A 14,470-nucleotide genomic window follows, 5' to 3' on the forward strand; every position below is an offset into this window, starting at 1 on the left:
GCGGTACGCGGGCCTCTCACCGTTGTGGCCTCTCCCGCTGCGGAGCACAGGCTCCAGACGCGCAGGCGCTCAGCGGCCATGGCTCACGGGCCCAGCCGCTCCTGCGGCACGTGGGATCCTCCCGGACCGGGGCACGAACCCGTGTCCCCTGCATCGGCAGGCGGACTCTCAACCACTGCGCCACCAGAGAAGGCCCGGTTTGGCTTTTATACAGAAACACACACGGAGTATTTTATTGATACCCCTGTGTGGGTGGATCTATTGGATTCCTTCAACTCTGCTGCCCTGGAGTAGCGATGCAAGGTGAAGTTACACTTTCAGGAGGAGATGGGTGCCCTTGCCAGCATCCTCATTAACCCTCTTTCTCCATTTTCCCCTGGCTTACCCACACACCTCACTTGTGTCCTAATGGCTACAGAGATGAAATTTAAAAATCGTGTGTGAATGCAACATGTAACTTACCCCTTCTCTGAGAAGCAGGGACCATGGTACATCTAAAGGAGATTTTACTCTTAAGCTTTCAGATTGTTCCTCTGCATTCTTGAATGCTGGATGAACAAGTGATTACAGTTGCTTTTTCCAAGTGCAGAGCTGGTGTGTGGCAAGGGTGGCACAGCAGGCTGAGGACCAGGGGCTTTGGATTCTGACCCCCCCACCTCAGATCCAAGGCACCCTTGGAAGCACCAGCAATCAGCAGAGAGACTGGGCATCAAGATACCTGGGATGTCCTGGGAAGTGAGATGAGCACCACACCCACGTGTGTGCGATGCTTGGGGTTGACCCATTGGTACCTAAATCATAAGAGGAGAAACAAACTGTTCCTGGTGCTACTTAAAGGGAACTGATAAACATTGTGCATATAAAATCAGAGCATCTCCACCATGGCATGGTAACTAGAAAACAAGGATCCAGACTTTGTCTGTCTGCCTTTCCCTTTTATTTATTTAACAATACTGTTGTTTTCGTTTTTAGAGCTTCTAGCTAAAAACAGAGCAGAAAGGCTTCTTTGTAAAAACCAAAAACCAAAAACCAAACTCATTACAATTTTCCATATCCTACTTTTCTAGATTGTTCAAAAATCCCCTTTCATCACAAAAATTCTTCTGCAAACAGTAAACACATAAGATCTTTTAGACATTCATTCCTCTTGATTTCCTCCTTAGAAGCATTACATTTTCAATCACATTTTTAAAAATCGCTAACATCCTAACAAGCAACTGAAATAAAACTATCGTAAAAAAAAAATTGGGTGTTTTGTTTGTAATATGGCATTTATTTTACAATGCACATATTAGGTCAAATTGTGAGAACCAAAGCATCTTTCCCCATGTGGAGCTCCCACAGAGTATGCACACGGTTTATTCTCAACTCAATAAGCTCTTTCGACCAGCTTTCATATACCTTCCATACCAAAAGGCATACCTACCACTATGGCTTGTAGTGACTTAAAAAGAAAAATTGAAGCATATCATTAAGAAAAATGCTGCAAGATGTGTCTATGAAAAGGACTGCAGTTGTTAAGGCAAGGGGTGTATGGCCTTCTACAGGCTGCCTGGGTAATGCCTGGCCTCACCCTGAGAGGAAGTCCCCATTTTGGCAAGCAGTTAGCTCACACTCGTTTTGGGTTTGTTCTCCTTGGCGCACTCCTAGCTTTAATGTTCTTCTTGGGGCTGGCTGGTTTGGGGGCAGGCGGCTTCCCCTTGGGTTTCGGGGTGTTACTGCGACTGGTGCGCCCCGCTGTGCGCTTCTTGTCCTGGATTGTCCTCTGCTGTTCCTGCAGCCTCTCTTCCCACTGCTGGGAGGCAACGTGTACACATGACTGTCAAGTACATCTCACCCCTTTATGCTCTTAAACTAATATCCAAAATAATGCAGATTTTCACTGTCATACATTCATCAAGACATCCAAGATTATAATAGCTACCCTACCCTACGAAGGTGAGCATGTATCCTGTACCAGATGCTTTGGAAAGTGCTGAGTATAGGGTGACATCTTGGACAAGCAATCATTTCGTTGAAACAACAGCCCTTCTAGGTGGACACCATTGTCGTGACCCGGAAACAAGCACAGTGATGTTATTTGCAGAGAGTCACACAGCCGACAAATGTCAGAGCTGGAATTCAAATTCACCAGTCTGACTCCAGGGCCCAAGGCCCTGCAATTTTTCCCATAGGCCCTCTAATGCAACTTTCCTATACAGCAAAGCCTTCTAAAAATGTTTTACCAAGGCTAAAAGCAGAAATTTTTCCAGCTTCACTAGAAAGTCAGGGTTTCTTATCACACTTATGGGTTCACCTAACTCTCTTACATCCAAAGGAAGGTAGAAGCTCCACCCACATCCAGTAATCCACTCAGGTGTTAGCTACCCAGAGCCAATGAGAAATGAGTCATTCTAGATATTCGAGTCTCCTTGATAGAAAAGGATTTACTCTTTAAATATGAAAATGTGTAAGAAAAAAAAATGAAAAAGTGAGTCCACTTGAATAGACATTACTTTCCATTATAACACATAAGTCCCTACTTTGTTAGAGTATATTTCAATTAGCAAAATATTTGAACATGACCATAGGCCAGGCAGTGGAAATACAGTGAAATGAAAAACACTGTCCCCACCCTCCTAGGGCACAACTCTAGTGTGTTCTAAAATAATAAACTCATTACTGTATGTTGTTATTACATGATTATATTTTCATATGCTTAAATTGGAGTATTTGCTGTCAACGTGAATAAGCCAAACAGCTATGATTCTTGAAAGCTTTCTTCCCTCTCAACAATGTGAGGTTTTTATGGTAGTCTTGCCTTCTAGATTGAGTCATCTAATCGATTGCAGTTTTGGGAAACAGATAACCAATCTTGCTAGAATTTTCTGTCCAGTAAGACCAAGCGTGCTCCTGAGCAGCTCATGAATGTTTTTTTTTTTTTTTTTTTTTTTTTTGGCGATACGCGGGCCTCTCCCGTTGTGGAGCACAGGCTCCGGACGCGCAGGCTCAGCGGCCATGGCTCACGGGCTTAGTTGCTCCGCGGCATGTGGGATCTTCCCGGACCAGGGCACGAACCCGTGACCCCTGCATCGGCAGGCGGATTCTCAACCACTGCGCCACCAGGGAAGCCCTAATGAATGTTTAGCTCAGATGCAAGAGCAGTGTTTGGGTCTGTTATTCAGAAATGCACTCGGTAGGAGAGGCTGTGTTGAAACTAACTTCTCCAAAAATCAGTATTAATATACACTCTCCCCTTTCGCAGAAATGTTTATTCCTGCAAAGTAAGAGAACACAGGCAGTAGCAGTATCTTTTGTGAACGTGGAAACACAAATTCTCCTGCATATATCTAAACATATTTTCAGGAGAAGGGATGCTTTTAAAGTTCCATACCAATGACCTGATTTATTTAGTTCTGGAATGATTTCACATGTCTGGGCAAAAAATTATTCTAACTCCTCTGAGTTGCCAATATTTCTGTGATGTTACTACTAAAATTATGGGTCTGGCCACAAAAGTATTACTTTGTGTACGTGATTTATTTTGACAAAAGTCTTACAATTATTTTAAATACAGGGAAAGATTCTGCTTTATAGAGTGATAGAGTGATTTTTAAAACTAGGTATTCACACCCCTACATATATATGTCTGTATTAATCCCACTGGATATTAATTCTGTTCGAGTACTTGACTGTTTGCTAAAACAACCAAAAAACGAATTTAATCTGGAAATAACCAGTAGATCAGTATTGAATGCAACCAAATCACCTTTGAAGCTAAAGAGAAATTTATGATAGAAACTCCAAGTGAGAAAAATTATTCTCCTAACTACCTATTCAAAAGACAAATACTGCTGCTATTGTTGGCTCCTATGATAGCCTGGAGATGAAAGAATGTGAAGAATTCCCAAATTCTATAGAATTTCTTTACATGCATTCAAATCCATATTCCTAGTATTGCTAATTATACTTACTATGGATCTTTTACTAAGTTGATCTCTCCATTTTTCAACTAAACAATTTTCAAGAAGCATCATCCTGAAAAAAAGTAATTTATCTTAATAAGCAATACTTATTATGAAAGTAAGAAGTTCAAAAATACAAAAAATTGTAAAAAACAAAATTCTTCACTGTTAACCCCACAATTCCCCATTTATATTTTGATATTTCATTTCATTCTTCCTTGTACCTATATATATTTTTAGATCACACTGTATATTTAGATCACACTGTACATTACCTTTTAGCATTGTATGCATTTTCTGATATAATTGAATAATTCAAAAAATATAACTTTCATAACAATATAAATTATAACTATGGATAACCATAATATATTTAACGATTTCTCTACTGTCGAACCTCCTCTTTTGCTTAGCTATTATTATTAGCATTGCATTAAATATCGCTAGTCTGCACTGGCTAGTTATATCCTTAAGACAGATTTCCAAAAGTAGAAATCTGGGTCAGAGTTTTAAGGTTTTCAATGCATAGTGTTAAATTATTTTCAAAATGGCTGAACTTTCATTTAATTCACCAACACTAAGACTAGGTAAAAATGGAATCTTGTTTTTATTTGGGTTGCAGAATTAGGAGATAAATATTTTAATATTTATTTACTATTGGTACTTCTTCTGCAACTTTGTATAGATTTACAGATGTAGGCGTATTTCTATATCGTAGTCTTAATGTTTTAAATATTAATTTATATGAACTTTTTATAGAGTAAGATTACTATTCTTTTGTCATACCTGTTGCAAGAACTTTTTATCTTTCTCTTTTTATTTTTGATTTTTCTGTACACAATACTGTCATCAAATATGTGCATTGACATTTTCCCTCGTAATTTCTTACATTACTTTTATGTTTACAAACCACTTTGTTTTTCAGATAGTACACATTTATTTACTGAACTTTATCCTTTTTGATTAGGTCTTTAAAATATTTACCTCTTTAACCCATTTGAAATTTATTTTAGGGTACAAAGTGAAAATACATACTATTTTTCCAAGTAAAGCTATTTGCAACATTTAGTAAATAATAGTTTCATTTCTATTGATTTGTCATATTTCCTTCATGATACAAGTTCTTGTGTGAATTATAATCTGTTGCAAGACTTTTTCCTCTGCTTTATTTATCTACACATCTACTGTTGCTCCGCATGGCTTGAACTAGCTTTATACTAGTCTTGCTTGTCTCATAAGGCACATTTCCTCCCATCCCTCTTATTTTCAGAGCCTCCTTTACATGCCCTTACCAGTTTATTCTTCCAAATGATCATTAGCATTACTTGTGAAGACATAAATCTCAATCATCCATAAAATTTTTACTAGGATTTTTATCAGAATTACACTGTCTATAAATTAATGGGGAAATGACACGAAGGCTGTTATTTAACTCATGTATAATCCATTCACCTGTGCAGCGACCCGGCACATCCCCAGAACTGCTTCTAGTACTGGAGCGGATGCAAAAGCCATACAAGGGACCAGCCCAGAAATATTCATTCACTCAATGTCTTTAGAAAGACAAGATATAAGCAGCAAAACAGCTTTAAAACCAAGAACGCAAGGAATTTTGAAGAGGGTACTAAGTACTGACAGACTCCAGAACAAGACAGTATTCAAGCGAAGTCAGTTTCAAAAGGTGTTTTTTTTGTTTTTGTTCTTTTGAGAAATAGAATCTTGAGCTGTATCCAGAAGAAACAGGTGAGCATTATTAATGGCAGAGAATCAAAGGGAAGACTTTTTATATAAAATTGAGTAGTTCTGCTGGAGAAATAGATTGCAGCAAGTTATGGGACTCAGTCTGGAACCCGCACTGAAGTGTTTGATTTTTATATGTTAAGGACTTGTTATATTATAAGGATAAGTAAAAAGATGCTAAGGAAAGATGTGTGGGGAGACACACCTTCAGCTAGAGATACGTGTGTGAGTGTGCATGTGTGTGTACGTGTGTGTGTATGTAACACTCCAACCAACAAATGTTGTAAATTCAGTGTAAAGAAAATGTGTGGACGTGTAGTCTCAAATGGCCATTTTTCTTTGATTTGAAAGTTATTAAAGAGACCTTTAAAAAATTCAGTATTTGCCACACTAAGATTGATTTGAAAAGAATTGGTTTTACTCAAAGTAATGTATTTGTCTATAAATTTTTGAAATCAGGTAATGAATTCTGAATCCATTCAAATACTCATATTTCCATTTTTCCTTAACTCTACGAAGAATTAATCGATATTTAGGAGATACGATATCCTAACCAAGGCATCTATTAAAACTGATTTTTTCAAAAAGCTAGCGCCGTTTTTTCTTTTTAAGCCACGATTAAGTGGAATTTTATGTTTTTCCCAGGCAGTGTGTAATTTTTTTCTGCTCCTCTGTGCCTACCGTGAGCGCCACTTGTAACACATGATGAGAACGTCTTGGTGGGGCAGGATGTGAGGACACTGGCAGGAAGAATTCGTAATGAGTGGGACTTGAGTTCGCGGGATCGGTGATGAGGACTTGAAGATCTCTTTCACATCCACCACCGTAGTTACTTCATTACAGCCACTCCTCTGCACAGCTTTTATTTTGGCATGAATGACTGCAATTGAAAAATCGATACGTGTTATTGAAGCTTTGGAGAAAAATATGGATGGTTTATTCCTGCCAGCTCCTGAGTCTCTCTTAAAGCATCACTCCTGTAATTACGGTCATGTCCAAGCTGGCCGAATGCAGGCAAAAAAGCCCACACAATCATGTGCTAAATGTAAGGCCTTGCATATTGTCCACAATGTCTTAAAAGTTCTGAATCGTGCTGCAAGATGGAAAAGTAAATTCACAAGCAGGCTTAGTCTGGGATCTGTCTTTGGGTCAGTGACTGCTCCACATTGGGCCACAGATAGGGTTTGAATAGAGAATCCCATGGATCCTTCTCAGCCCTAAAATTCTATAATTCTATGATTAGGGGTTTTTGGGGGGCCAGAAACATATCAGGAAATTTAGTTACATAGAATGTCGATAAAATTTTATAGAAACAATACTCGCTTCTACTCTGTCTTGTAATGATTTTAAGTGAGAATCATATATTCTCAGATTCCGAAGCCACCTGAAAGTTTGTATGGTTCAATCACCCATCTGCTGCTTGAACTCGCTCTGTGCTCCAGAGGAAGTTATTACAGTCATAACATTTTTGCACCGAAAGGAGTCTCTGAAGACTACTGTTCTCAATCCTTTAATTTCCCAAACTGCCCAAGCAGGGTCCATGGTGGGTAGAGGTAGAAGTGTGATTACAGATGGCTGGTAATATCACTGTCTCGGATCCTGCTTTCAATTCTGACTCTTTTGGTCCCTTGCTATTACTGCCTGCAGTGGAGTTGTAATCAGCCGAGGGTGGCTCTGTCTTGGATTCCATCCTAGGAAGCTGGTTTATGAAGGAGCTAAAGAATGTAAATAGAAAATGGTTTCATCATCAAAGTGGTTCTGCGGCTGATGCCCCAGAGAACAGCATGACAGTGAAACTCAGACTGGACCACTAAGTGACTAAGGCTGGATAGCGTCAGATGAGGGACTTTGTGCATCAGATTAAGATGATGTCTACAGAGAACAGGTTTAAAATAACAACAACAAAAAGCTACTAGGAAAGATAGTGTACTTTCTTTTTTGGTTGAATTATGCACTTCGGCTATGTGTGACTCTAAAATCCAACAACCTAAATAAGAGGTTATTTTTTCAGACTTTTATAGTGCCATGATCTTCCTGCTTTTATGTGGGTTGTATAATATAAAGGTTCTTATGATATAAAATTTCAGTTTGAAATATGGAAAGCTAAGTTAGCAAATAAAATGAACAGTTTTCCCCAGTTTCTGTTATTTCAGTAGAAATAATTTAAGAAATGCAAAAAAAAAAAAAAACCCAGAAAATAGCCCAAAAAGATATTTTAAAGGAACACGTTTTTAATTAAATTTACTTTCAAATGATGAGAGCAGAATTAAATTTGCTGAAAACATTCAAAGTAGCATGATTGACTTATTCTCTGAAGAGAGTGCTGTCTGGGTCTTTCAAGTAAGAGAAGAGGGCATTGAAGCTCTGCCAATACTTACAGCCATAGGCTCTTGGGGTTAACATATTCCCACAATTTCTTTAAGGTGTTTAATATCTGTAGCCATTTCTAGGTTAAAAGATACATGTGCAGATCTTAATTCCTGGGTCTCTGGGCCTCAGGTCAAATCCATGGGTCCTCACCCATCCTTCCTGCAGCAATGAAATCTTGAGAAAAGTGAGGTGCTCTCCTGGCTGACGGCACTTCCCACCAGGACAAGTAGGTTCAGGAGTCACACCGAACCACACCACTGCTCTCACCTGGGTAATTTACTTTGTTTTTACTTGCTTTACCCAGAAAAGCAAGACGTTTTTACAGTTGTTATTGTGCCACCTAGAACCCACACGATTAACTAGAAAAACCCCTCTTCTTCACTTCATGACTAGCAGACCTGCCTTTGTCAGGTGCCAAGTCCCCAACCCAATGGTTTCAGCAGATGATTTACCGTAACTGTAGTTTTTGCTCAGATACGTCGCCAGGGTCGGCTTCACCTTTTTGCACTTGCACCGGTCTAAAGAAGACAAAAGAGAGACCAAACAGTTGGGAAAAAAAGATTCAGAAATCACTCTGGGGAGAAGAAAGGGAGGCAGCCTTGAGGATAAAGAACTCACCAGGGCTTAGGCGTTTACAGTCAATGTCAAGAGGCCTTTCCTGTACCATCATGTCTGGAGTGATGTCTATCCACTTAACGTCTGAAACACACACAGAGCCACATGGGTGTGGTCAGTGATTTGATCTGTTCACCCAGCTGGAATAAGAAATCATCTGGAGACACTGACACAGCAGCGCACGCACACACACACACACACACACACACACACACACAAATCCTGGATGGTAAAAATGGTATGTGATTGTCAACTACTTCTTTCATATAGACTCTCTGGGCTTAGAAAAGAAGACTTTTTTCTGGGACTGCTTATCCAGAACAAATTGATGTGAAGGCACGTCCATTTAAACGGGCTGATACATACAGTCAACCTGGATAAATTACATCATTCCGTCCCAAATCTATTTTAAAATGTTGATGTTTCAAGTTGACACTTTACACTAATCAGAATAGCCCAAATATTTCCAAATCCCCACCTCACATTTTGCAGAAACAGTCCATAGGTACCCCAAACAAGCATAGCCCTGTATCATTTCTATAATTTAAGCAATGAATATGTTTTCTCTAAAACTCTGAATTAGAGAGGAGTTTCGATTTTTCCTCTTCACTTTACTTCTTCTCCTCCACGTTTTGGGCAAGCAACACCATAGTTTCTTTAAATGTGCAACAACCTGGGTTAGGTGTGAAAGGAGGCAAAAATATACTTCGGTTTTATTTCAAGAAGTGGATTTAAACCTGCTCCTCCTTCCTAGAAAAGCAGGAAAAAAGACCAAAGAGAAAAGAAGGAAGTGGTGGTTGAGCTCGAGTTGACTAAGATGCCACAGAGGTTGGCTCTGGGTCAAAGACCATGAAACAGACGTCACAGTTTTCCAGCGCAACTAAATTTACAGACTGCACTCCTGGTGAGGAGTGAGAGCTAGCACTGTTTTTTCAGAAGAGCTTTCAAGAGCTAACGTTAAATGAAGAATCCTGGTGGGAACATTCTAATAATGAAAGGATACGTGTGAAGTCCTTAAAGGTGGCTCAGCTCCACCTTAAACCCTACACACTTGTTTACTGCTGCTACTATCTTATTGTATTACTATAAAGGAAAATGTCCCCCGTGGCCCCCTAAGCAAAATCGCCCACCCCTCCCTATGGGACATGGCGCTCCTTAGCTCCCAAAACTCCAGCAGAGAAAGCAGACTTTTCCCGAAGTCAAGTCACAGCCCTTCCCACCTCCTCCAGCTCTCCTAAGTGTTATGGGGGGCTGCTCGACCACCCGCGGGCAGCTGTAGGTGTGGCCGTCGGGTTCTCACGTGGAAGGGACAGCCCAGGGTGCCTCCTCACCCCCCTCGGTCCTTCCCCGGGCCTCACCCTCCGGGAGGTCAGTGACGATGGCCTCGGGCGAGATGCACACGCCCCGGTCGTAGACAGGCAGCTCGTCGCAGGCCAGGCTCTCGGGCCAGCTGTGGTTGTACATCTTCATGAGGGGCTCGCAGTCGTCACGCGCGCGCTGGCACACCGACTTGCACGGCTTGATGGGGTCGTGCAGGAACTCCAGGGTGCAGATGGGCGCGTACATGGCGCAGAGGAAGAAGCGCAGCACGGCGCTGCAGTTCACGTCCACCAGCTCCTCGTACTGCTCGATGGCCAGGACGGCGTTCTCCTGCGTGCTGTGGTGCAGGTGGTTGGGCATCCGCGTGATGTTCCAGGGCATGTGCCGGCACATGGGGATGCGCACCGCCTCGCACGGCGCGCCGCGCACGCCCAGCGCCAAGCGCAGCCACAGGCAGAGCGCGGTCAGGATGGAGAGGAGCATGGCACTTCTCTCCCGCGCCGCCAGCCCGACAGGCAGAATGGGCCTTTCTCTCCCCGTCCCCCTAGTCTTTCTCTCTCCCTTCCCGAAGGAGGAAGTCCTTTAGGGCACAGGGGATGTGCTCGTCCCAAACTCCCGTGGGCAGCAACGCTGGGCCGCGGGGGCCGGCGGGGAGCGTACGCCGTCCGGCGCGCGCAGCACGAGCAGCGCCAGCCCTCGGCCTCCGGGCCGTGAACCCGCCCTGGTAGCTCCAGTCCCCGGCCCGGCAGCTCCGAGCGCAGCCAGCCCCGGCCATTGCGGGACCTATTTATCCCGACACCTCCCCCTGACGTGGGCTCGAGAACGCTCCCTTGGCAGCTGCAGGCGCGGCGCGGGCTCCCCCTCGGCCGCCCCACCCTCGGCCCTCTCTTGCAGGAGTGGTGACATCATCTCCTCCGGGCCGCAGCCCAGGGCTGGAATCCTGCATTCCCCCAAAGTCCGTCCTTTTTAGTCTGGCCAGTCCTTTTTCTCCAGACCAAGAAAAAGAGCCTCTGGCAGTCGTTTTGGACACCGGATCCAAGAAGGTGCAAGAGAGGATTTCAAGAGAGGGAGGGACCGCCTTTCGAGTCAAAGCTGAACTTTGCGCCCTCTGCCTTATGGGTTCCCCAACTGTAGAGTTGGAGGAAAATGGGAACTTCTGCTGCGCGCGAACTCTGAAACATACTTGCCTGCTCCAGTAGGGGGCATGAGAAGCGCTGAGCGGTGAGACCATTGTGTGGGAAGGGGAGAGTGCAGTTGCAAGGGGAAGGACTCATTATATAAACAAACCATCCCCCTCCCAGCCACGAGTTGTATGGAATTTGTTTTTGTTGTTATTATTGTGGCTAGTAGACGTTACTTGGGGCTCCAGTTTTTCCAGAATGGCCTCTGATCTGTACCTGCTCCAGGAACAGAACTGCCTGAAGGTGTAATAGCATCTTCCAGTTTGAGAATGTCTTCCATCCACCAACATCCCCTTTTCCTTCTCCTGACTCCCTATTCTCTCCAACGTGAATGAAAGCAGAAAACAAAGAAGGCTTTGGATACCACAATTTGAAAGATTTTTTTTTTCCTCCTTCATGCCAAGTGATTTCTAATCCAGCAGTCTAACATCTTGATTTTTGATTTGCTTGGAAACTGTTATTTAAATGAAGTAAGAAGCTGTGTACCATGGAGAACAATGATGTATGTTTTGTTTTCTCTTTTATTTTTATTAGAAAGAGGTAGTAGAATCCACTGCTGGCTCAGCTATCCACAGAAAAGGGAGGCTTTAATTGTTCCAAGTGTACATCAATCTTCAGGCAGTAAGATTTCTGGTATATGATATTTTCTTAGGACATTAGAATATGAAAACATGTTATTGGAATGTTAATCTTTAAAAACATGGTTGAAATGGAAATCTGAACTTGAGGCAGACAGATTTTTTTTGTCTCTAAAACTTAGATCCACAAAGTTAGTTTAGTTTTGACCCTGATCAGGACTGAGGATTAAAATAGCTCAAGAAAGGAAAAGCACAACTGACATTTACTGAGCATGTACAATGGGCTCGGGGTAGTGCTAAGTGCTTTAAACGCATGATCTTTTCTTTTTTCTCCCCCAGGAACGTGAATCAAACACGGTAGGTTGAAAGGGTAAATGAGACAAATACATTTCAGGACTCACCCAAGGAGTCCACTTCTATTTTGTGGGAAGGCCGGGGTGACCAAATACAGGCAGGCCAGTCTAGAGAGGTATTCCAGTTTTCTGTAGAACAGATCTCAAGCTTCAAAAATGCCAACGCAGGCTAGCGAAATATCAAGTGAGGGGGATAGCCCAGATGAGATCTCAAGCCATTTTCAGCAGTAAACTCCAGTAGGTATAAATGCCTGGCTTACTGAAAAAGATTTTCAGCCCAAGTTCCTACCAGGGAAGAAGATACAGTTTTGAGAAAGAGCTGGACTCCCTGTCCTTTTCCTAGAGTTAGGTGAGGAGGGCAAACCTGGGGAGGACTCAAACTTCTGCAACCAGTTTGAACCTGCTGCATTAGTTTAGCTATGCAAGTATCAAATGGCGACATTTCAGGTGCTTCCCTGATGTTCGCAGATGGCATGTCTTTTAAGAAAGGGAGAGGAGAAGAAGTTAAGAACCCTTCTTCATAAAGCTCTTTGCTTATCCCATTAGGTCTGTTCGTAGTCTGGCCTTAGTGTTTCTAGGAGAGGCTGGCAGTGTTGAGGGATTCATCCGAAGGGTCTGTCAACCAGCCTCCATCTTCTTGCCCGGCTTTAGCACTCAGTCCATTACCTCACACTTGACATTGATTTGCCAAAAGCTCATGTAACTGGGGAAGCTCCCCTGGTCAGTGGCTTCTCTCTGGTAGCTCCTTTGCAGTCTCCTCCAGGGCCTGTTTCTCTGCCCATCCTTTCAATGTCTGGAGTTCTCTAGGGCTCTGTCCTCAGCCTTCTCCTTTCTGCACTCCCGGCTGCTCCAGGCTGGTTCACCCTCGGCACTGTTGACAGTGGGGCTGGATAGTTCTTTACTGGGTGAGTGGTGGTGGTGCTGGGGGCTGTCCTGCACATTGTGGGAAGTTTAGTAGTATCTCTGGTCTCCTCCCACTAGATGCCAAGGGCGGCTTACCCCCTACCCCACTGTGATCATCAATAAGGTCTCTAGATATTGCCAACTGCCCCCTGGGGGACAAAGTTGCCCTGGGTGGAAAACCACTGTCCTACTCTCCTCTCTGGCTTCAGGGACCACCTAGATGTCAATGGCTTCCAAATCCAGACCTCCGGGCCTGCTGGTCTCTGGAAGTGGTTATCCAACTGTCCCCTGGGAATTTCCACCCATATATCCCACAGTCATCTCAAAATCAGCCAACCCTAAACTGAATTTATCTTCTGTCACTCGGGGCTGAGCTCCCAGCGGTCCAAACCAGAAACCTCTTCCTCCGAGTCTAAATCCCTCTCTCTTGTTCCCAACTCTTCCACCCTCTGCATTTCTACAACCACGGCCTTAGCTCAGACAGCAGCTCTTGTCTGGAGTGCAACAATATCTTCCTCCTTCTCCCTGCCCTCTGCCTTGCCCTGCCGTTCTCCACACTGACCTGGGGGAGCTTCCTAAGGCACATCCCTGATGATGCTCTCCCTAGCTTTACATGTACGGATGGCTCCAACAACCCCGGTATTAATAACTAATCCTTAAAATGGTTTTCAAGGCCTTGAGTGATCTGGCTCCGGACTACCTTCCGCTTCAGACTTGAACCCAAATATCACACTCATTTTCTCTTGTCGCCGCACCTGTCTCTCATACAGGACCGCTCTCTCCCACTTTCACCTGCCTCATGCTTCTTCATCCCTGAAAGGCAGATCTAGTGAAAAGACTCTATAAACGTGGAAAGCAAGGCTTTGTTTTTAAACAGTTGTTTTCTTTCTTCTTGATTCCATACTATAGATCCTAACATGACACCAGCATAAACCCAGTTAACTTTCTTCTTGATGATCCTAACCTCGCAGACACACAAACCTCTAGGCTTGTGGTGTTGTCAAGTGATGAGTGAGGGAAGCAGTCTCACTGCAAATGTGGCCTCCAGGCATGTCCCTGAGTCCTCAGCCCAAGAGCAAGGGCCTATTTTCTAGTCCCCCAGGCTCTTTACGGGGAGTGGGGGGGCTACCAAACGGCCATGATAAATGACTGGTGTCATTTCTTCAGGAAGGAACCCTTTTTCCATTTTTAATTTGGAGTCAGCAGGTGGCCATTTTGATAAAGGGACAGGGTCCCTGCGGCACAGCAAGTGCTGAGGCCCTGCTTCCCCGACCCTGACCTCGAGCTCGTCCCCCAGAGTTGGTTACCCGTTGAATACTCAAGTTAGCAGAGAAACATTTTCCTTCTCATCGCTCCCCCCCCACCAGCCCCCCTTTAAAATACGGATGCCCGTCACGGTGCTAGTGGCACCACTGCCACTGCATTTCCTGTTGGCAGCAGAGAGCAAGTGAAAACAGAAGCTGCAG

At 43.6% G+C, this 14,470-nt stretch overlaps 1 protein-coding gene across 1 annotated transcript; it reads right to left on the reverse strand.

The window, feature by feature from the left end:
- SFRP4 (secreted frizzled related protein 4) lies at nt 1-11,049 on the reverse strand. Its single transcript, XM_059074808.2, has 6 exons — nt 10,028-11,049; nt 8,673-8,753; nt 8,507-8,572; nt 6,366-6,564; nt 3,954-4,017; nt 1-1,795 (listed from the first exon to the last, which is right to left on the reverse strand). The coding sequence occupies exons 1-6, from the start codon at nt 10,470-10,472 to the stop codon at nt 1,610-1,612; spliced, it is 1,041 nt and encodes a 346-aa protein (XP_058930791.1). The 5' UTR covers nt 10,473-11,049; the 3' UTR covers nt 1-1,609.
- Nucleotides 11,050-14,470: the final 3,421 nt, after the last annotated feature.

This window comes from Kogia breviceps, chromosome 9, assembly GCF_026419965.1.
Source record: "Kogia breviceps isolate mKogBre1 chromosome 9, mKogBre1 haplotype 1, whole genome shotgun sequence".
Classification (NCBI taxonomy): Eukaryota; Metazoa; Chordata; class Mammalia; order Artiodactyla; family Physeteridae; genus Kogia; species Kogia breviceps.

Coding starts and splice junctions, on each gene's coding strand:
- SFRP4 (XM_059074808.2), bottom strand. CDS start 10,472: ATGCTCCTCTCCATCCTGACCGCGCTCTGCCTGTGGCTGCGCTTGGCG. Junction 8,754..10,027: donor CGTCACTGACCTCCCGGAGG/GTGAGGCCCGGG, acceptor TGTGTGTTTCAG/ACGTTAAGTGGATAGACATC. Junction 8,573..8,672: donor CTGTAAACGCCTAAGCCCTG/GTGAGTTCTTTA, acceptor TGTCTTCTTTAG/ACCGGTGCAAGTGCAAAAAG.